Below are 22,248 nucleotides of genomic sequence, written 5' to 3'. Positions count from 1 at the left end.
TCTTTCCCCTAAAGCCACTCCATCTCTAACCTTCCCCCGCCCGGAGGAGCCACGCGTGGCAGCCGACGACCCTCTCCCTGTGGCGGGTGTCTCCCTGCCAGGACCCGCCGGCCACGCCTCCCCGCGCGCGCCGGAGATGTCAAAGAGGCCGCGTGACGCCATCGCGGCGCGACTCCATCTTTGTCAGTGAACAAAATGGCGCCGTACTGCGTGGTGGCGGCTCGGCTGCGGGTGAGCGGTGGCGGCGGGCGGGGCAGGCAGCGGGCGGGACGGGCAGTGGGGATTGCGCCAGGGGCAGGATCACTGCCCGCTGGGCGGCCGGGAGGGCGGCCGCACGCCCGCAGCCTCGGCGTCGGGCCGTCCCCGCCTCCGCTTGTAGGTCAGCGTGTCCCCGGTGCGGCCCCACGCCCCGTTTCCATAGCGATGGCGGGGTGGCCGCGGCTCTGGAGGTGGCGGCGTAGCCGCTGCTCGGGCCCTGGGGCAGCGCGTCTCCCGGGCCCGGGCCCGGCCGGCTGTCAAGGTGAGTGCAAGGTGAACGGGGCGCTGGGGACGCGGCCTGGCGCCGCCGAGTGCCCCGGAGCCCGCCGCGCTGCGCCGGAGTCGCTGTCACAGCCCCGGGGCTGGCAGGGCGGACAGCGCGAGGGCGCGGGCCCGAACGGTGAAATAAAAGATCTTTCCCCCGGGGCAGGCAGTTTTCTTTCCCTTGTCTTGTATTACTTCCCGTTATAGGCGTGCCACAGCACAAGGTGACTGACTCCTTCTTGTGTGAGTGAGCTGTCTTTCGGCTACTTTGCTTCAAAAATCCCCCTTTTAATACAGACAGAGGTCCCTGGGCGACAAAGCTGCCAACATCTCTGTATAAATGGGAGCTAGGAAGGCTGAAGAAGCAAGCGGGTCAGGCACATAAATTGCCTTTTTCCCCTGGGGCCATGGCTCTCATAGTCTTGTCTGTCGTGACCTCTAAAACTCACCTTTGCCAGTAATATTATCTTGCCACAGGGATTGCTTTCCTTGACACTTTGTTGTGTTTGGTGTCTACTCAGTAATAAAGTTTTCGTGATCTTTTAAAGCCTGTAAGGCAAATACCAGCTGCAAATTCCTGTTTTGGGCTGCTAAGGGATAAGGAAGTCTTTGCTTCCCTGTCATAAAGGCAGGCAGTGTAGCTTCTCAGTTTGCCACTTGTGACCTTGGCCAATGTGTTCCCTTTTCTTAAGGAACTGAAGTAGGAATTTGGTTGCCGTTTAGTATTCTGAAAGTCTTTTGTGAATCTTAATTCCAACTTTGTTATTACTGTCTTACTTTAGAGGGAGATGTTTTAGCAAAGTATAGGAGTCTTTAAATTTAAATGAAAGTTACAGCATAGCACCATTTCAGTTAGGTTGGTCTATTCGTTCTTAGCTGTTAAATAGTTTTTAGTTTGTACTTTGAACAGAAATGACTACTCATAAATTGAAGGCAAATCTTTTATTAGGGTAATAAATTGGTTCTCATTTTATGGTGTGACATTGCACAAGAACAAGCAATAGTTTGCTAAAATTAATATTGTGTGATGCAAACCAAAGGTTGTGCTGGCACAGTCGATATGGGGAATTTAATATTCCAGGAGGTTGTTGTCTATTATCAGGCTCAGGGTGCCTATTTCTTCCCCTCCAGCCCGTGAAGGACTAAATCTGTGATGGCAATCAGCCATGCCTCTAGGTGATGTCTTTCGGAGGCAGGTGTTTTTTGCCCCTGTATAGCAGCCTAGAGATTAAAGAAAATGAGCATCATTGTGTCAATCACTGTGATAGTGCCAGCGCTGACCGTGGCACACATTACTGCTATTGGTCCTGTCTGCCTCCCATCCTGGAACTGTTTTGGAACTGGAACTGCAGAGAAAGCTTGCCTCTGGGGAAAATAAATTGGAATTAACCTGATTTGGACTGACTGTCCTGTTGAAAGTATAGTTCTGATAGCCTCTAAGGGCCAAGATCTTTTTTCTGCCTACCTGAGATAATACTTTTAGTAGCATTCCATTTTTTGAGCCACGTTGGCTGAAGATTGACTGAAAGGGAAGACTGTAAAGCTCTAAACTGCCTGAAATATGGGGTTTATTGAAGGCATTGTGGGTAAGTACTGAAATTATGCCTGGACAGCTTTGTGTGTCTGGCAGAAATGTTTGCCATGGCTCAGCTGATCTTCAGAACCATTATTTTGGTTGCTCTTTGGAGGTAGATCTAGAAAATGAGCCTGCATTTACACTTGGATTATACCACACTGCTCTTTTTTTGGTTTTTTAGGCTGAATCATGGTGAATGTTGGAAACTTGGCCAGCGTTCTTAGATCAGGGAAGATGAGGAATGATGGTATTTTGGGTTTCTGCTGGGATTTCTAGGACAGATTTCCCAGATAGGAGTGCACCTCACGCAGTTGCTGCTCTTTTGAACATGAGCTTTTGCTCGCTGGGCTCATTGCCTTACTGGCTGCCAAAATGCAAGTTACTTTCTGAAATCAGACTCCCCTTGCATCTGGAATGTTCACTGTAATGAGCTAAATGCAAGATAGCTACCTTAAAATCTGTAAAGAGCAGTGTTAGCTTCTTTACAGGGATTTCAGAAATAATGACCCATTTATTAGACTGGTTTCTTCTGTCTTTTGAGGAAGCTTTCACCTCGTAAAATACCCATAGGCTTAGGAGCCGTGTAATGATTACTGCCATTCCTTTTACTGAAATTTGAACAAGGACACTCAAACTGGAGTAAGGGATTCAGTGCCAGGTGAGAAGAGGTCACTTGGCAGCTGCTTGGTCAGCCTGGAAATTAACAGTTCCTGGATAAAAGGGAAAATTTATAGATTGGTGGCTGCCTACTTCCCTTGGCTGTTGGGCTCAAGGGACTTCTCACTACTTATTTAAAAAAACACCATGGAAGCCCCTGCAAAGCACTAGTGCATTCCCTCTCAGAGAAGAATGAGAGGGAATGGAGCTGGGAACTGTCAGGCTTGTGACTTTTCCTTAATCTTGCAGTTCTGCCACCCCGTTTCTGAGGGTGCAATAGAAGAAGGATAGGTGTGGAAAATAGACAGTTGTGATGAGTGATATATTGTAGATTCTTGGTGAGGAGAGATCAGGCTTTTGAACCAGGCAGTTTATGCTGGGAGGTGGTGGAGCCTTAGACTTGCTGGGTACCAACCATATTGAATCAGATTAATTCCCAGCAGAAATATGGGATTAGATTTATATCCTGATAAAATGAAGGTGGCACTTTTTAAATAGGTGCCTTTTCAAATTCTTACGTAGAGGAAAATGATTCTCTAGTCTACTGAAGCTGATTGGTCTATGCAGTGATTTTCTCTGGGCATATTGGCCATTACAGAAACAGACCTTCAGTTTTCCAAACTTCTCCAGGCCCAGACACAATCCTTCACCTTAAGCATGCTCTCTTCCTGCTTCTGGTAGCCTGAAGCTGTGGTTTGCAGGATTCAGCTGTATTGTATTGCTGATTTTGCGGTTTTCAGGTTTTCAGGTGAACACTAACATAGTATTAGAAAAAATATGACATTTCTGTGTGCCATTTCATGAAGTGAAAAGCCTGTAGACATGGATGTTCAGGCAGAAAAGATTTTACCTGAATTTTGTTTGAAAAGTTTTGTTGTGCTTCTTTTTGGAGCACCCTGCTTCAGATTTCTATTTTAATCGGCTTTGGTCCCAGGCAAGACTAAGATGCTGTGGAGCCTCTGCTGTTACTTTTATTTCCATATCTATTCTTCTTTATGATGAATTAAGAAGAAATTACTGGATTAAACCACAATACATTTCCTGGCCTGGCAAAAAGATTATTTTTCCACGAACAGTGATTAAATAGCTCAGTGGTTTTTTTCCATCCACTCCAGCAGCTGGAAACAGTTTTTACCTCACAAGACAGTGAATATCTTGTGAGGTAAAAAAAAAGAAAAAAAAGGCCAGAACAAAGCAAACATAAAAGTTACAAGGCTATCAGATAAAGAGCAGCTTTGCCTACTTTGTATGTTGAACAATGAGAAGCTGGATGGTGTTTGATGTGGGCGGTTGTTCTGGGGTTTTTTTTATTATTTATTTTTATTTTGCTGGTGGAAGAAGGAAAGGTCTTAAGTCTTACACCTGTGATAAGTTCTGGAAGTTCTAAGGTTGAAGTGCATCACAGTGAAAGAGGACTGGCTTTCCCATGCACTCATGGAGGAGCAATGCCCTCATTGTACCATCAGGTTCACTTTCCTCAGATATTCTTTCATGACAGTGGTGTGCAGCTGCTGTAGGTTTGTACTGCTTCTACCAAAAGCTCTTTGTATAATGGCATAAATGGTATAAATGCAAACTGCACCCTTATTGCAAGTGTGCTGAGAGTAGTGTGATCTTGCCTAGCTTTCCCAAAATTTTCGTTGCAAAAGATACTAACAAGTGTCATCAAAAGGACAATAAAACAAGGATTTGACTGAAAATTGGTGATGTCTCTTTGATTGTGATTATTTCAGGCAATCTTTTCCATGCTGGGAACAAGAAAGCTGGAAAAAATATTCACAGGGAAACATTAAAATGCTTGAACAGGTTTAAAGAATTAACTAGTTTTTTTTGACAGTGGTAAAACAAAAAGCAGTGGTAGGTACAATGATTGTGGTCTGAACAAGGAATATATACAATGACACATGCAAAAGGGGTGTGTACTGTAGTACACCTACATTTATTAACCTGTACTTATCAAAACTTTGTAACTCTGAATTAGTGGATGAATAGAAAAAGTGGGATTAAGATTGAGGTGTAATACTGGAGGAGGAGGAACTCTGAACTCTTCTTCAGTCTGTTTCCAGACTTCTGATGCTGATGAGTAAGACTTTGAAAGCATGTAAGAAATGCATGTGCCAAATCCTTGGAAGTTTTTATGGAGGCTGCTGTCTGACTCAGTTTTCAAAGCTGCGTGAGAGCTTTTAGCCCTGGGCACTGACCTGTCTCTTTCAGGTCAGGTGCTGTAAAGGTGCCTCGACATAGCTTGCCCTTCTCCTGTGTTCCAGGAAACTGTCTGACTATGGAGGCTGCCAAGTGAAATTTGGGCTTTTTTTTTTTCCCCTGGCACTTTCTGCTGATGCATTCAGCTCACAGTATAGTTCACTTGTCATGCAGTTAACTCACTTGCAGAGTAAGTGTGAGGCTTTTCAGGGGAGAAAGGTGAGGGTGCCTTTGTGAGAGTGAGGAAAAGAGCACCTGGATCTGTGCAACCAGGCTGGTGGAGCTGATGTGATTTTTCCATATCTTGCTTCTACTGCTCTGTGTTACATTGTAGACCAGGCCTGTACACCAGAGTCTCCTTATGGAAATACAGTAAGTTTTGTAGCAGTATGGAGGGACCCTGCCTAGGAAACTTAGTATGTGATGGTGGAATAGAGGGGTGTCCACTCAGACTCAATGCTGTGTTACCTGCCAGTCCTTCAATGTCAACTCAATGCCAGCAAGCAAATACAAACCTAGGGATAGTTAGCTTTAGAAACAGCACTGGTTCTTCTCCACCATGACTCCAATGTGTCAGGAGTATGGTGCTTTCTTGAGAATAGACTCAGCATTGCCTGAAAGCAGATTTCTCATTTGAAAGCATAAGGCATCTGATGCAACAAATAAAAATGTGGAATAATTTAGTAAATGCTACCTGTTCTGGGTACCCTGGTGTCTCACTGTTTAAGATCATATGCAGTGTTGTATGATGAAATGTATTTAGGTACCTTTAAAAACTTTTGCAATTTTTGTGTTCCTCGGTCTGTAAAATCCCAATCACAAAAACCGAAAAACGTTTTTATTGATACGTTACAGAAATTCACTCTGCAGAGTTCCAGTGCTAATGCTCTCCTTTTTTCAGCACGCCTTGAATAGTGGGGTACGACGCTACCATGTTGCTCCCATCCTGTGCCAGCGGGCCAAGGTGGCCATGAGCCACTTTGAACCTAATGAATACATAAATTATGAAAAGCTGGAGAAGAACATCAACATTGTCCGTAAGAGGTAAGAGGGGAGAAGGGAAGAAGGGAGGGGTCAGTGTATTGAATTGAGCTCTGCAGTGACAGGAGAGGAAGGAAAAAATGTGGGGCCCTGGCACAAGGAATATTTACCAGGGAAAGCAGTGCTGAACAGTGGCAGTTGTCTGTATAGTGAAGCATGGGTTGCAGTGTCTCGTCATAGTGGTGGGGCACTGTGGGAAGGGTTGAAGGATATGATGAAGCACTGCAACATGCAGAGAACCAGGCCATTGCGGAGGAGGTGCTGGAAAGGGCTCCATCATCTTTGTTTAATGCTCTCAATGAGGAGTCTTCACATTGGCCCTTGCTTCTTTCTGGGGCAGCAGCGCTTGGGTAATGGTTGTTATAGGCTAGTGTTTCTTTGTGCTGTGTTCTGCTGTAGGTGTTACATGGATGGAACAAAGGGCTAGGAATTCATAGCATATGTAAACGTAGTGACCTTAATCTGCTGATAGAGGCTTGTGTGCCTACTAATTTGTCATTGCTGCTCCACTTACTGTGGCAGTGGTTTGTATGACTTGTCCTTCAGCCTTTGTGTCCCTTGTTAAATGTGGTAACTCTCATTTCAAGTTGTGTTGATTTAGTTACTTCTCAGAAGCCCTTGCTACGTACATAAATAGATTCCTCAGCTGATACAGCTGCAGGATGAAAGGTCTGAGGTCACAAAACTCCACTTAGTTGTGTTTGCTGTGGGATCTGGTATTTGTGAATTGAGTCTGACCTCTGTCTCGCCTCTATATTTGCTGTCCTGAAGTGAGCAGTCAATGTTTTTTTTTTACAGTATAGGAAGATTAGAGAAGAAAGCATAAAATGACATCAATTCATATGTTTTTGAACTTTATGAACTGAACCCTTGTTTTTACCATGTGGCAGTTGATATTTCAGTGCTGGAAGAAGAGCATGGAGGTTTCTGTGCTCTAATAGGTCTTAACAGTCTGAGCAATATAGAGAAGCATTCTGTTACGTGCTTAAAAGGGCAAATGTTGAAGTACACAAGATGCAGATACTAAAATTATTCTCCCCAGGCTTGACCGCCCTCTGACCTTGTCGGAGAAGATTGTGTATGGACACCTGGATGACCCGGCCAAGCAGGAGATTGAGCGCGGCAAGACCTACCTGCGCTTACGGCCGGACCGCGTGGCCATGCAGGATGCCACAGCGCAGATGGCAATGCTCCAGTTCATCAGCAGCGGGCTGCCCAAAGTGGCTGTGCCTTCCACCATCCACTGTGACCACCTCATTGAGGCCCAGTTAGGTGGTGAAAAGGATCTTCAAAGAGCCAAGGTCACTATTGCAGGGACTTAACTTCTGTCTGTTTGAAAATGTCCTTCCAGTTGAAGGAAGAGCTTATTTTAAAATTTTTTCCCAGAAGAACAGCCACGAATCCGATATGGTAACAGATTGCCTGTGGTGGTCAGCTCTGTTAGTCAGATGCAGTGAAGAAACAGGCTAAATGGATTTTGGGGAGTTTTTCAGCTCAGATTCATCCAAACCATGGTCCATGGTTTAGAGGACCATGAATGTGGGAGAAAGTAGTCTTAAGTTGTTAGTGATGGAAGCCCAGATCACATGTGTTCTGGAGAGAGAACGTATTCATCTAAAGGAGAAAAAAAAATGATTTCAAAGGGAATAAAAGGAAGTCAGATTACTCTATGTTGCAGTATGGTGGTGTGAAAAACTTAATGAACATATGTTCCAGCATTGCACTGGTGTATCCTGTGAGGGGGAGGCAAGTAGTTACTTTCCCAAACCATTTGCTACTGATTATTTGAAGAGCAATAACTCAATCATGTGCAGCTCTCATGGCTCATGGGTATAGTATACATGTGTGTAAAAGTATGGAGGATGTTGGGTTTTATTTGGGAACTTCAAGGTGTTGTTTGTCCAACTGCTGATTCACTGCCATTTTTAAATTTTGCTCAACTGTTTCACTGCTTATTCCTCCCCAAATGAGCTTCTGTAATACATAGACACATTTATCTCTGACATACCACAATGCATCTGTAAAGGAAATCTTGCTTCTCTGAGTGGACTTAGTCTAAGTCCACTGTCAGAGCCAGGAAGAATTGCACCTTGAATGTTGATACTAGAATTTACAAGCAGTAACCAGGGGTCAAATGCATTGTAAGATTTTAGTCCATATCTATTCTCAGAAACTTGTGGTGCTGAAGTATCTGCTTTTGGCTTTCCTCAGTGGGCCACAATAAAGCAACTTGCACCACTCAAGAGTGATTTGGGGAGTTCTTGCTCTGCTTGTCTCAGTCCTAGGTTGTGCCATTAACAGTTTGAGACTTAACTAAATCAGACAGTTTCTTTTCTCCCATTCACCTCCTGTTTTCCCCTCTCCCCTATCCCTGTATTTATTCTCAATAGTGCAATTATATTTGCTGCAGCCCTGAATTGAGCCGAGTCCCTTCTTTGCCATATACTCTGAGCAGAGCAAGTAAAGGTCCTGCCTTTTTCTGACTGGCTTCTGCTGCTGCCAGTTGGCACACAATGAATGCTGGCAGGCCAGAGGGTGGTTTGGATTTACTGGGGGAGGGATGCACAAACAGAGTGGAATGACCCAACTCCCAGTGGAAAACGAGGCTTAAAGAGCTGCTGCTGCCTCTTGGGAAACTTCAGCAAATGTGTGCTGAGACAATTCTTCAATTATCTCCTTTCCCCATTCCCTTTATTCTGAAGCTTAGCTGCATGAGAACAGTCTTTAAGAAATTCTCTCCTTCTAGTGCTTATCTTATCTACTCCAGCAGTCTTCTGCCAAGAGCTGTTAGGATATAATAGTGTCATACTTCCTTGGCAACCATGTTTTTTCTCAAGCAATTTTCAGTGTGACCTCCACCAACAATGGTGACAGTGCAGCAAGAAAGGCAGCATTGTGTGAGTCTTAAAGAGGGGACTTGCTAGAATGACAAATGACACTCACCAGCTCCCCTGGCAGTGAACAACTTCCAGTTCCATTTTTTAATCTTTAAAAATAAAGCCAGAATATTTATCGAAGGGATTTGAAATGTCTCCAAAGCATCTGTGTAGGAAAAAGAACACCTGGTAGAGAACGAAGGAGGGGCTAGAATGAGTGTTGGAAATTTGTTAAAAAAACCCCCCTGAGAATAGGAAAAGTGAGCGCAGCATTTTTAAATGCCTTTTTGGCAGGGTTTTCCTTAAATTGCACTGTTTGGAATTAGAAACTAAAAAAAGATGCTTTTAGTAGAGGTACAAGTGGGATGAAATTAAATGGCCTGTTACAACTGTCTGTCACAGTCTTAATCTTAACCTTTTGGTATTAAAAAGTATGTGCAGCTCCCTCCAGCTGCTGCAAAAGTGTGAAGCAAACTACAGGCAGGCATGTGAGAGAGGGAACATGTTTGAATGAGCTTTTGATGCATGGAAGAACAAAATGTGGTACTAATGCTCTGTGCTTCCCTCTGTGAATAGGATATAAACCAAGAGGTGTATAACTTTCTATCAACGGCTGGTGCCAAGTATGGAGTGGGATTCTGGAAACCTGGATCAGGAATCATTCACCAGGTAAAGTGTGTGTGTTTGCAGTCTGAACATGCAGTGGGTTTTTTACCTTAGTGTGGAGAGAGCTCAAGTACAAACCCTTGGAGAATTTGACCAGTTTAGGGAAACAGCTTGCTTTGCTCAAGGCAGCTAAGGTTTCTTACTTGCTCTCTCTCAGCTATCTTGACAACAGTGGGTTTGTTTTTTTTTTTTAAAGGTTATTTTGGTCAAACTGTAACCTGATGTGTGATTAGGTAGTGCCAACAGCATGCCATGTGAATCACAGGAGCTTGAAATACCTTAACTGCTTGTGGGCTGGCTCCTCTTAGTACATTTCAGACAGTGAGGTGAGCTCATGAAGCTGGCTACATAGGGTTAATGTGAATTGCTTTTGGTGGTAAGGAAAGCAGCCTTGGGAACATCCTTTTTTTAGGGTTATTATGTATGCATTTAGTTCTATGAAACCCAGAAGAGTTTATGAGGACACAACAGAGCAGCACACTTCAAGTATTCAAGAGCGGTGACACATAAGGAGTTGCTAGGTGAATTTGAATGAAATGCTAAACAGTTTCCAAGTCTGAGATTCTCTTGTTATTACCCTTGGATCTGAAAAAGAATATGATAGGCTAAGATAACCTACCACTTAATGAGTCTTTTTGTTTTTTTAAAACCAACAAAAACCATCCTCTGTCAGGATGTCCCTAGCTTGCTTGTGGTTAATTTGCTTTGAGGGTCCAGTAGCCATTTTTCATTTTTTCTCTGAGTCTCAGGCAGCAAAAGTTGAAGAGCAGCATGAAGTAAAAGGAGTGGAGAGGAGAATGGATGACTGATAAGCATCCTGTCAGCAGGGAACTTGTGACCAGGTGCAGTCAAGAGTTCTCTGCTATGTTTTCTTAGCTACAAAATGAGTTACTAAGGTTACCTTAACTTAATGTGATGCAACAGATGAACTCTTCAAAAGGTTATGGGAACACCTCGGGTCGTTTATGTTCTGAAACCACTGGTAGCATCTGTCACGCAGCAACGCAGCTCTGTGCTGTGGTTACCAGTCTTCTTGTGGCTGACCTTCTCTGGCTGAAGGAAACAGGTCCTGTTGTGTAGCTTGAGTACAACTCTGCCAAAGTTGAGGCTTTGAGAGTGACCTTTCTCACACAAATACGTTAACGTGGCTACAAGAGTATAAAGCTGAAAGTTCTGAAAGCAAAGCCTTGGTCTTTTTGGTAAAGGACTGCCTTAGTTTTGTTCAAGCTGTTCTGTGATGCATGTGCTGTGAGTTCTGTGCTTCCCAGAAAGGCTGTCCCTAGTGTTGGTGTGGCACATGTGCAGTGAGAAGTTCATTAGCTTGAGTTCTCTACAGTGTTGCTACCACAGAAATCTCCTTTTTTCATTTAAGAATGGTTTTGTGGTTTTGTTAATAGTTGAAAAGTCTTGCATGGAACTGGTAGCAGCAATAAGGGAAGGCCAGCCTCTTGGTGTCCTGGTGAGAAGTTCTTCTATGTAATTAAGTTTTGGCTGGCAGCATGGTTTGGAAGAGCCTGTTGGTATTCTGCTGCTATGCAAGCACAGAGGCTACAGAAGATCTCGCTAGCATTGGATAAGTGAACTGACTTGCTCGGTTGTTCCTTAAGGGTATGGAGATTATGGAGCAGACCCTTGAGCCTTAACAAAGGTGGCACCTTAGCAAAAGCCTAAACTGGAGGGAAAAAAAAGAAGATTGTTTTCTAATTTTATTATCCTGGGATGAGCAAGGATCCTGGGACTGAGACTTGGTACCTTGTTCTATCATTACATCCTCCACAAGGAGTTTGAAACAGAAGAGAACTTCCCATCCAACCCAAATTCAGTTATTTTCTTGCTACTGAAATTTGCGAATACAGACTGATCTAAACTCTTGTTCTTGTCATCTTTCTGCCTTCCCCCTCCTTTCCCATGAAACAAGTAACCAAACAATCCATTTTTATTTTCAGATCATTCTGGAGAATTACTCCTACCCTGGAGTTATGCTGATTGGCACAGATTCACACACCCCCAATGGAGGTGGCTTGGGGGGAATCTGCATTGGTGTGGGTGGCGCTGATGCTGTGGATGTCATGGCAGGAATCCCTTGGGAGCTCAAATGCCCAAAGGTAGGAGTAGAAGGAATACTAAGCTTTGATGCCAAGGGTGAGATATATGATGTGTAAGGAGCATTGATTTTCAAGCACTATGTATATAAGGCACCAGATACAATTGCAGTGTGACAGGAATATACCCTACAGAACTATATCCTGTTACCTTTCTGACAAGAAGTGACATCAGTATTTTTTTCCCCCTCATTGATGTTGCTCAGGTTATTGGTGTAAAACTGACTGGCAAGCTCTCAGGCTGGACTTCTCCTAAGGACGTGATCCTGAAAGTGGCTGGCATCCTCACTGTCAAGGGTGGAACGGGTGCCATCATTGAATACCATGGGCCAGGTGTGGACTCAATCTCCTGCACTGGTAAGTCAACACAGATCTCTGAGTGGATTATTGGTGGAGCTGGGTCTTGAAATATCTGTGAGGGCTGGGAAGGGAACCAAACAAGAAGAACTAAATATTCTCCCTTAGCCTGGCTCGTCAGTTTGTACATGGCAAACTGGAAGAGTGGTGTAACAAGACAGCACTCCCTCTCAGTGAAAAAGTGATCTCTCTCCATTAAATCTTCTTGTGATTCTGAGAACATGGAATGGTTAATTGTGAAGAATCCTGTAAGATGATGTGTCAGGAGAAGAATAAAGGTGGATGTATTCCAGTGTATACTTAGAGGGTGGAGATGTTTGCGATAAAGGAATAACGTTTTCATTTCAGCGTAGATAGGCTGTGAAAAGAAAAGAGAAACGGGTTAATGGGAATGTATGCGTGACTGCTGCTAAACAAAAAGCAGAGGTTCTGAGATGAGAAAGCAGTTTGTAACATGCAGTTTATACTAGCTAATTGTGGATCTTGGGTGCTGAGTTTGAACTAGCAAAAATTGCAGTTCTTTGTAATATGCTAGTTAGGACCAAATTACAAGAAATGTGTCTTCCTTTAGCTTGAAGTGCAGCCTTCAATCTGGACTTCTCTCAATTTGCATGACTTGGCTACAACTTGGAATACTTGGTTTTACAAACTGACAGCAATTTTGGATTTCTCTTGTATGAAATCAGAGGAATTTTATATTTGCTTCTAGTTTGTTAACTGTAAAACAGGAGTTTATACAGCTTCATTGCTGTGTCCTTGAAAGGGATGGTTGATCCCTGTGCTGTCAGCAAATATTTGGGATTTTTTTTTTATTGTGTTCTGTCACTGGAAGCATTTTATTCGGCCCATTAAATTTCTCACAAATGTCTGGCTCCTTCAGTAAAGATCAAAGAGATGGTAGGGAGGGACAGGACACTCATTGCAGGTAGCAGAGACACTGCTCACTGCTGTAAATTATTTGATGCTTAGTGCAAACAGGGGTTCCTTGTTATCCCTTCCAGTATCTGCAGATATCAGTGCAACTTTTGGCTCATTCCTTCCACAAGAGTATGGTCACAGGCACTGTATTGACCAGAAACATAGTGGGCTGAGTCAGCCATTATGTTGTCAGTCTCCTCTCAGCTGTGGCTTTAGGTTTCTGTGGCTGATTGCCTGATCTCTCTGAGCTATGCTGACTTTTGGAGAATTGGGTGGCCTTGGACTTTCTCCTTTGATGCTGTGGTCTCTTCTCCCACTTCTCTAGGAATGGCAACAATCTGTAACATGGGAGCTGAAATTGGAGCTACCACATCGATCTTCCCTTACAATGAACGCATGAAGAAATACTTGGGCAAGACTGGGCGAGCTGGTAAGAGGATTTGGGGATTGAAGTGGGTAAAAGCATGGGTTCATGTGAAAGTGTATTCTGGGAGCAGTATGCTCCTACAGTGTTGTCTGATGTGAGTTTCGACCTTATGTGGTCCTGTAGGTCATCTGCTGCAACTAGCTAGTCTGTAGATGAAATGACTGGGGAATTACGCAGTGGACCCCCCTGTGTTCAGTTGTTCCAGACTTTTTTCTCCCTCATATTTGCTGCACTTTTCAGATCTTCCTTCTTTCTTATTCCAGATATAGCTGCACTAGCGGATGAATTCAAGCAACACTTGGTACCAGATTCTGGTTGTCAGTATGACCAGGTGATAGAAATCAACCTCAGTGAGGTAAGGCTTCTTTTCTTCTTGCCACCTTGAATGCTGTGACATGACTCTGCTTTGTGTGAAGGAGGACCAAGCTGGGAGTTTGAAGCAACACCCCTGGTGTTGTGCTAGAACACGTGGAATACATTCAGGGCTGCTTCACTGACAGCTTATGCTCCAGTGTTCATGTCGGAGAATTCTATTTAAACAACTTCCAGATAGAGCTGTGAAAGCAATTGATTTGCTGCTGTGTTTTGGGGTTATTCCTTGCTATTGTGATTTCTGACTTTGTCACTGTTTCTTAAAGCTGAAACCGCATATCAATGGACCTTTCACACCAGACCTGGCGCACCCTGTGTCAGATATTGGTGCTGTGGCAGAAAAGGAGGGCTGGCCTGTTGATATCAGAGTTGGTGGGTAGCATTTGCTCTTTCCTCTGCCTTCATACTTGTGGCATAAACATTGTTGTCTTGGGATAAGCTGTTGGTCACATCGCTTGGGATCCATTTTTCCACTGCTGCTGTATGAGCTTTGACTTTGGTGAAGTGCCATCTCTTCATGGCCATGTGAATTTTCTGGGAAGAGTAGGGACCACATGGGCCAAGTGTGTAGGATGAGATCCAGGATAGTAGGAGGGATTTTAATTTCAAGAAGTAGACCAGGTTTTCTTCCATTTTTGAAACTTTTGAATGTTTGGATTGACAGGAATGTTACCCATTGAAGATGGCTTTTGTTAAAAGTCTGTGGCGTGGATTTGCCTGTTGCAGAGATTTGTCAGGAGCATGATTGTCAGCACTCCCAGCAGTTGGCTGTTGAACTCTTGGGACATAATAAAGTTAGTACTTGCTGTCCTAAAAAGCAGGCTTGGAAATTTATGTACTTGCTTTTGGGATGGTAACTTGTGGGCTGGCTTCTCAACTGTTGCTGATGGAGTGGAGGAAGGAATTAAAAGAATGGAAATACATTGTAAAGCCGTATCCCAGGTAGGAAGTGTATTATATGATAGTGTTACAAATAGGATACAGTTAGAGCAGCTGTAACTGGAAGACAAATCTTATTTTGCTGCTTAGCACCAGAAAGCTGTCAGGATGGTACAATATGTCCTCATGTGGTCTTAATACTATAACAAAGGTGTTTTCTTTTCATTATTTCCTCCATTTCTTGCCATCTTGATTTGAAGTTTTTTCTGTCTTTGTGGAACAATGCCTCTCTTTGGTTATTTGCTTAACCAAAGTGCAAGTAGGTGACACTCAGGTCTTGTAAACAATAACCTAGTTAGATTAGACTAGTGACTGGGTAGTGTGTTCTGACTGTGCAACCTCCAGAGCTGGACACGGGATTGCGTGTGACCACAGTATATTGCTGGGAGGCTTGGCAGTGTTAGTACCTGAAAGCCTTTCAGATTCCTTATCAGCAGAAAAAGTTAGTTGTCCCTTGTTTGTTCTTATGGGAGACAGGTCAGGGGAGAATCTTCCAAGTACCAGGTCTGCAGTAACCACCACCCTGTTTCTGTCACCACAGGCTTGATTGGCAGCTGCACCAACTCCAGCTATGAGGACATGGGACGCTCTGCAGCAGTGGCAAAACAGGCACTCGCGCATGGATTGAAGTGCAAATCCAAGTTCACAATCACACCGGGGTCAGAGCAGATCCGTGCCACCATTGAAAGAGACGGTTACGTGAGTATGGCTGCTCTTTGCACTTCCAAACAGAAAGGGTTAAATTCTTCAGGACAGTTCTCAAGGGCCCAGAGTTAACTAGAGGAAACCTCCTAAACTTTGTCCTCACTTATTGCTGGAGGTGCAATTACTGATGCAGTAACTGGTCTTATGCTACTGCGCCTGTGGCTCCTGCCATCATCCTGACTGTTTTGACCTGATGTCTTTACTACCTGGGCATGTAAGAACAGGATTAGAAACAAGGTGGATGCAGTTGTCAGGAACTGGGGCCCTGAGGAGATAATGGTATGCATAGCAAGGGATGCCTCATGCTTCTGGGATTCTGTAGATGACCATGGCTGACAAAGGGCTACAGTCCACTTTTATTCCAATATATAAAGAGAGCACGCCCTTTTATTGGAAGGTAGTTCCCAATTTAGACCAAATTTATGGCAAAACTCATATTTTGGCTTTAAAAGGAACATTTCTGTTGAGGAACTATTACCTACTTACTTCCTTTTTTTCTGTGCAGAAAATGTTGTTTTAATTAGCTTTACTATGTAGTAAATTTTAGATGCTGTCACAGTGTGAGGACCACATCTTAACATATGGATGTGTCCAGCCAATGCTTGATGGCTCTTGCAACCAAGTCCTACCTTTCAAGTCATACCTTTCCTTACCAGCTGCCCCCTTAATTGAGTTGTTTGCTGAGTAGACTGAGCAGGCACACATACTTGCCTGCACTGTTGCCAGTTCTCTCCTTACATGGACAGGAAGTCTATAGAATATTAATCAGAATAGACACTGCCCTTCGGTCAGATGTCTGTAAATACATTTCCATCAAGCTGGATTGCTCAAGTTGAAGCAGGTAGAGAATGGGAACACCATGGCAAGTCATCCTGTGCTCTGCCCCAGTGTTAACTTACAGTCCTACTGGGGTCAAACCCCGTGGATTTATAAAAGTGACTCAAAAGCGAAACAAGGAAGGGAATTTTCTTAGGCTTGGTGCTTCCTGTTAGTGTGTCCTTCCCCTGAAAGAGCAGCCCCAGAAACTCATTCCAGGCATTCTGAGGTAACAAAGTTGTTTTCTGTCCCTAGGCAAAAGTCCTTCGAGAAGTTGGAGGGCTGGTTCTTGCCAATGCCTGTGGGCCATGCATCGGCCAGTGGGACAGGTAAAATGAAAGATGGACCTTACTCTAGCTTTGTATCTTTTAGCTCCCAAAATGCTCTGTGAAGCCTGATTTGATTGTAAATACCACACACTGGTAATTAAATGTTTAAAAACCAACTGGCCATAGCTTCTGATAGGTACCGAAGGAGGTAAAGAGAAGGACTACAGATTTATATTGAGACTGTAGGTGAATAAAGCTGCAGAATGGTCACACATTCTGGAGGCTTTTTGTAGAAGGCAAAGAATGGAGAGAAGGATTTTTTTTTGTCTGTGAGAGGGTGGACTGAAGTTTGTATGGTCCTTTTAAAATAGGAAAAGTGAATTGGTCCAACTTCAGTCAATGGAGCGGCAGGGAGAATAATTCCCAATAGAAGGGATGGGAGGCACATTCTTACATTGCTTTATCACGACTGACTGTGGGATATCCAAAGGCAATGTGCTTAGTTGATTATTGTTTAGATAGCTGAACAGTGAACAACGTGGGCTGTGAAAACTACTGCAGGAATCAGTGTTTGACTTTGGTTTGCATTCATTAATTTTGGGTCTGTGCTTAAGGGAGGAAAACATGTACAGGCACCAGCTCATGTTTCTAAGATAGTGATTGCTGCCAAAACCAAGCTGGGGGATTCTAGCAGTGGGACATCTAGAAGCAATATTCCATTTGGATCTGATGAGCATGTTTGCTTCTTTCACAGGAAGGACATCAAGAAAGGAGAGAAAAATACCATAGTTACGTCCTACAACCGGAATTTCACAGGTCGCAATGATGCCAATCCAGAGACTCACGCATTTGTGACCTCTCCAGAGGTAAGAAACAGCCACAGGAGGGGCTGTGGAATAGTTCAGGGCACCTGCAGAAGAGGCCCAGTGTGCCTTGTTTAGTAGCTTGTCTGGTGGCTTTGAGATTTAGATGTAGGACTTTCAGATGAAGTGATGGGAGGTAGAATATACCTTTAAATTTGTCTTTTTTTATTTTTTTTTCTTTCAGATTGTCACAGCCCTGTCCATTGCTGGCACTCTAAAATTTAACCCTGAGACAGATTACCTGACAGGAGCAGATGGGAAGAAGTTTAAACTAGAGGCACCTGATGCAGATGAGCTGCCCAAGCTGGTAACTGCTCTGTCTGGGGGCAGAGGGAGGGAAGATCTGACACTAGCAGTGTTTTATTTATACTGATGGAACTTACATGCACTGACCCCTTTCTTGACATGTGGTGGTAGAGCTGGAATGGGTGCAGTTGCCTGTATTGGCTTGTTCTTCACATGCTGTTGTGGGATTGCTGAGGCTGATGAATTTCCTTTCTTCTTTGGAAGGAGTTTGACCCGGGCCAGGACACCTATCAGTATCCTCCCAAGGATGGCAGTGGGCAGCGTGTGGATGTGAGCCCCACCAGCCAGCGTCTCCAGCTTCTTGAGCCCTTTGATAAGTGGGATGGCAAGGACCTAGAAGACATGCTGATCCTCATCAAGGTCAGAAAGAAAGTGGGGAAGCATCAGCTATGACTGGTCTGCTTGAACAGGGGTTTGCACAGCAATTGCTAGAAGCTTTGGATGTGCCTTTGAGATACCTGATTCCCTCCCCTACAACCACATTGTTACAGAAAGGGAAGCAAGGGTCTTCCTTTTTTCCAGGTGTTTCTTTCTGAAACTTCTTTCTGTTATAACTAAGTGGCTCTTCTCCTTTGGGCTAGTGGTTTGCTAATACCATGCAAAAGCAAGCTTGTTATAGCATGTAATATGATCCTGCCCAAACCGTGCATTCTGCAGGATTTGTCCCAGTTACAACCTGCAATGGAAAGGTGGATGGGTTCTTTAATTAGCATCTCTAATACTGATTGTTCCAAGATGTATTTTTGTCTCGAATGAGGTCGTTGGGAACTTCTCATCCATCAATATGCATGTTCTCTTCCCACTTTATAGAAAGAGAAATTACTTCACACTTGTTAAACATTGCAGTTTGGTCTTTCAGTAGAGACATGGGTTTCTCCTCACTGCCTGAGGTGAGTTAACGGATGGAAACTTCAGTTGATATGGTGAGGGGTTCTGAAATGCAATCTCTTAGGAAATGACCTTTGGGAACATTCCTGATTCTCAGTGACAGAGTTGGAGGTACTCCTAAGGGCCATACTGCTGTGCAAAAGTTTTTGATGGGGCAATTCCTTTATAAGCACTCCAGAACTTACCAGTTACAAGGCCATTATCTATGGTTGGGAATTCTGTTCTTACAAGCTGAGAAGGCTTATGTGCAGTTTGGAAACTTAAAGGGTAACATTTGGCATCTTGTTGAAATTTTCCAGCAGGGAGGCTGAGCTGTAGCAGGAAGGGCTTAATTGCTTTTTGTACCTAACAACCTGCTGCTAAAGACACAGCAGGAGATGTCATGGCTAATCTAATTTTTGTAATTTACCCTTTGGAAAAGGGATGTTCTTCTTACCCAATGCATGCAGACTGAGCACTGTGTTCTGCGTTTAGAGTGCCTTGATTCTGTAACTGATGCGCTTTTCTGGGGTTTGTGCCTTTAAAAAGAGATGTGGTGCTCACAGAATGGGTTAGGTTGGAAGGGACCACGGGGGGGTCATCTGATCCAACCTCCCTGCTCAAGCAGGGTCATCCCGGAGCACATGGCACAGGATTGTGTCCACATGGTTCCCGAGTATCTCCAGTGACGGAGACTCCATAACCTTTCTGGGCAATCTGTTCCAGTGTGGTCACTGCACAGTAAAGAAGTTCTTCCTCATGTTCAGGTGGAACTTCCTGTGCCTCAGTTTCTGCCCCATTGCCTCTTGTCCTATGGCCTGGCTCCACACTCCTGACACCCTCCCTTCAGATACTTACAGATATGGTAAATGAGAGGTCCCCTCTCATTTGTCTCTTCTTGAGGCTGAACAGGAGATGCTCCAGTCCTTTATCGCCTTTGTCGCCCTCCCCTGGACCTGCTCTAGGAGCTCCATGTCTCTCTTGTACTGGGGAGCCCAAAACTGGACACAGCACTCCAGAGGTGGCCTCACTCGGGCTGAGTAGAGGGACAGGAGCACTAACCTTGACCAGCTGGCAGTGCTCTTCCTAATTCACCCTAGGATACCATTGGCTTTCTTGGCCTCATGGGCACACTGCTGGCTCACAGCTTGTTGTCCACCGTGACCCCCAGGTCTCTCTCTGCAGAGCTGCTTTCCAGCAGGTCAGCCCTCAGCCTGTGCTGGTGCATTGAATTACTCTTTCCCAGGTGCAGGACCCTGAACCTGCCCTTGCTGAACTTCAGAGAGTTCTTCTCTGCCCACCCCTCTAACCTGTTGAGGTCTTTCTGAAGGGCTGCAGACTCCTCTGGAGTATCAACCACTCCTCCCAAATAATGCTTCACAGGTAAAAGTGTTGAGGAAGGGTAAAGTACGTTACTCCATCCTGAGACATTTTTCTCTTCCACTATGCTTTAGGTAAAAGGGAAATGCACCACTGATCATATTTCTGCAGCCGGACCGTGGCTTAAATTCCGTGGCCATCTGGACAACATCTCCAACAACCTGCTCATTGGCGCCATCAACATTGAAAACGGCAAAGCCAACTCTGTGCGGAATGCACTAACCCAGGAGTTTGGCCCAGTCCCAGACACAGCCCGTTACTACAAGGTGACTCAGAGGGGACCAGAAATGATAGATCAAAGAGGAAGAGCTCCTTTAGGCTCTGCACACCTTACAAGGCATGGGTGTCATCAGACTAACTAAATCTTGCCTCCTGGCCTGCTTCACCTGTGACTAATCTAACGTTTAAATAAATTATAGTCTTATCCCCTTTATTCTTGAACGCTAGGCTTCAAATCTCAAGAAATGTCCTTTTACCCTCTGGACAACTTGGCATTTGTTTCCAATTTGCTCTTTCAGCAGAGAGAAGTTAAAATTTTCCATATCCCTTCCAGAAGTAGAGCAGAGGTCGTGGCTGGTACAAACCGTGGTCTGGGTTAGCACGATGGAAGGAGCGGTGGCAGGAAAAGGAAGGAAAAGATTTGTTCTGGATCCCAAGAGCAATCCTCCTCAGTCCTTGTCAGCAAGGATGGCAGTGCCTAACTGCTGAGAAGCACTGAACTCCTTTATTTCTCTCCTTTCTCAGAACCCAAGGGAGTCTTTTGGGAGAAGGAGTCATAGCTTAGCAATGTCAGTGAAGTACTGAAATTAGATGTGTGGGTGGGTATTTATTGCTAATTCCTCACTTGGGTGGCTGCACAAATGTAAATCTGTATCTTTTGTCACAGAAAATGGGTGTCAAATGGGCAGTCATTGGGGATGAAAACTATGGTGAGGGATCAAGCCGGGAGCATGCAGCACTGGAGCCACGTCACTTGGGAGGAAGGGTCATCATCACCAAGAGCTTTGCCAGGATCCATGGTGAGTCAGGCGTCCCCTATGGTGTTTGTAAACAGGATGTGTTCAGTTTGAGTAGAAGTGGTGTTTATACCTTGCCCAGGGCTCAATACCTACAGGCATGAACTGTCTCTGCTGACAGATGGCAAGGTGCCTGCTGTCAGGAGTCCTGTTACATACCTAGTTAGATATGCCACAAGCAAGGGATATACTGATTTTGCTAAAAGACAGTAATTGTTGCTGAAGTAGTAATCTGAGAAGCACTGGGCAGCCAGAAAGTAAGCCTGCTTCCCTGGAGTGGGGTTTTACAAGAGTGGTTGGTGGTTTGTTCTCCACAGAAACCAATCTGAAGAAGCAAGGTCTACTGCCTCTCACTTTTGCTGATCCAGCAGACTACAACAAGATTCATCCTGTGGATAAGCTGAGCATCGTGGGCTTGAAGGACTTTGCACCTGGAAAGGTAATGGTCTGGGTGCCTTGTCATGCATTTGGTGGCAGGCATGTGCCACTGAGGGGGAACAACATCGGTGAGTTGTGTGCTTGGGAGGCAGCACTGGCACTGTTGAGCAGTTCAGCCTGCCAGCCAGGTGAGATATGGTGGGCTAGGAGATACAGGGCAGGTCAGAATCAGTGGTGTTCTGAACAGTTAAGAGAAACCTTTGTATGATACTCTGAATTCCTGGACTTGTTGACTTAAGGACGAATGTTCCCGAGAAGGAACTGCAACCTCACTCTTAAGTTAAGATCCACCCTGAGCTGCAATTTTCCCTTTTCAGCACTTTAAAACCATGTAGGAATTTTCCTGTGTGAAGTTTCAGATAACCTTCTTCCTTCAAAGAGAAGGGAAAATAAAACTGTCTTCTTCCTTTAGCCTCTGAAATGCATCATCAAGCATCCCAATGGGAGCCAAGAAACAATCATGCTGAACCACACCTTCAATGAGTCGCAGATTGAGTGGTTTCAGGCTGGCAGTGCCCTGAACAGAATGAAGGAGCTGCAGCAGAAATCAAGCTAAGTACGCACAATGCCCCAGTGCACTGGACTTGATTCAGCTTTGGCATTTTCATGAAAGTGCAATTCCATGCCTACTGTTGGAATAAATGTCTGATCAAATGTAACCATAGCTTCCTTCCTTTTTGTTATGGTACTTCCTCTTCACTGACACTATGAAAAGGGAGTGCAGCTAGGCTTACTTTTGTCTTTTAAATTCCCCAGCTCCCTTTTTCTATTTTGGCTCGATTTCAGTTCTCCCACAGTTATTTATATTTGGAAATAACCAGCAAAGGTGGATTTGTCTGCTTGGTTGGTTGTTTTCTTCCCATTCACTTTACTGATGGCTAAAGACTTAAACTGAAAATAAAGAATGTGACCATCTCTTCTGTCATGTGTTAT

General features: G+C 44.5%; 1 protein-coding gene across 1 annotated transcript; it reads left to right on the top strand.

The window, feature by feature from the left end:
* The first annotated feature begins 149 nt into the window (after positions 1–149).
* Positions 150–22,230, top strand: ACO2 (aconitase 2). The gene is made up of 18 exons (XM_066183614.1): positions 150–231; positions 5,859–6,001; positions 7,041–7,299; positions 9,451–9,543; positions 11,487–11,645; positions 11,849–11,999; positions 13,243–13,347; positions 13,608–13,699; positions 13,983–14,088; positions 15,197–15,354; positions 16,432–16,505; positions 17,200–17,311; positions 17,493–17,615; positions 17,819–17,974; positions 19,936–20,127; positions 20,748–20,880; positions 21,195–21,316; positions 21,728–22,230. Exons 1-18 carry the CDS (start codon positions 196–198, stop codon positions 21,869–21,871), a joined length of 2,358 nt encoding a protein of 785 aa, XP_066039711.1. The 5' UTR covers positions 150–195; the 3' UTR covers positions 21,872–22,230.
* Positions 22,231–22,248: the final 18 nt, after the last annotated feature.

Source organism: Chamaea fasciata, unplaced genomic scaffold, assembly GCF_029207755.1.
Source record: "Chamaea fasciata isolate MVZ Bird 193981 ecotype frontalis unplaced genomic scaffold, bChaFas1.0.hap1 SCAF_5, whole genome shotgun sequence".
Taxonomy (NCBI): domain Eukaryota; kingdom Metazoa; phylum Chordata; class Aves; order Passeriformes; family Sylviidae; genus Chamaea; species Chamaea fasciata.
Note: the sequence above shows the minus strand (reverse complement) of the source record. Positions and strands in the feature narration are given on the sequence as shown.

Excerpts from the sequence above, each read along its gene's own strand:
- ACO2 (XM_066183614.1), top strand. The coding sequence starts at position 196 with ATGGCGCCGTACTGCGTGGTGGCGGCTCGGCTGCGG. Across the intron at positions 232-5,858 it reads TGGTGGCGGCTCGGCTGCGG|CACGCCTTGAATAGTGGGGT; the intron begins GTGAGCGGTGGC and ends TCCTTTTTTCAG. Across the intron at positions 17,312-17,492 it reads CATTTGTGACCTCTCCAGAG|ATTGTCACAGCCCTGTCCAT; the intron begins GTAAGAAACAGC and ends TTTTTCTTTCAG.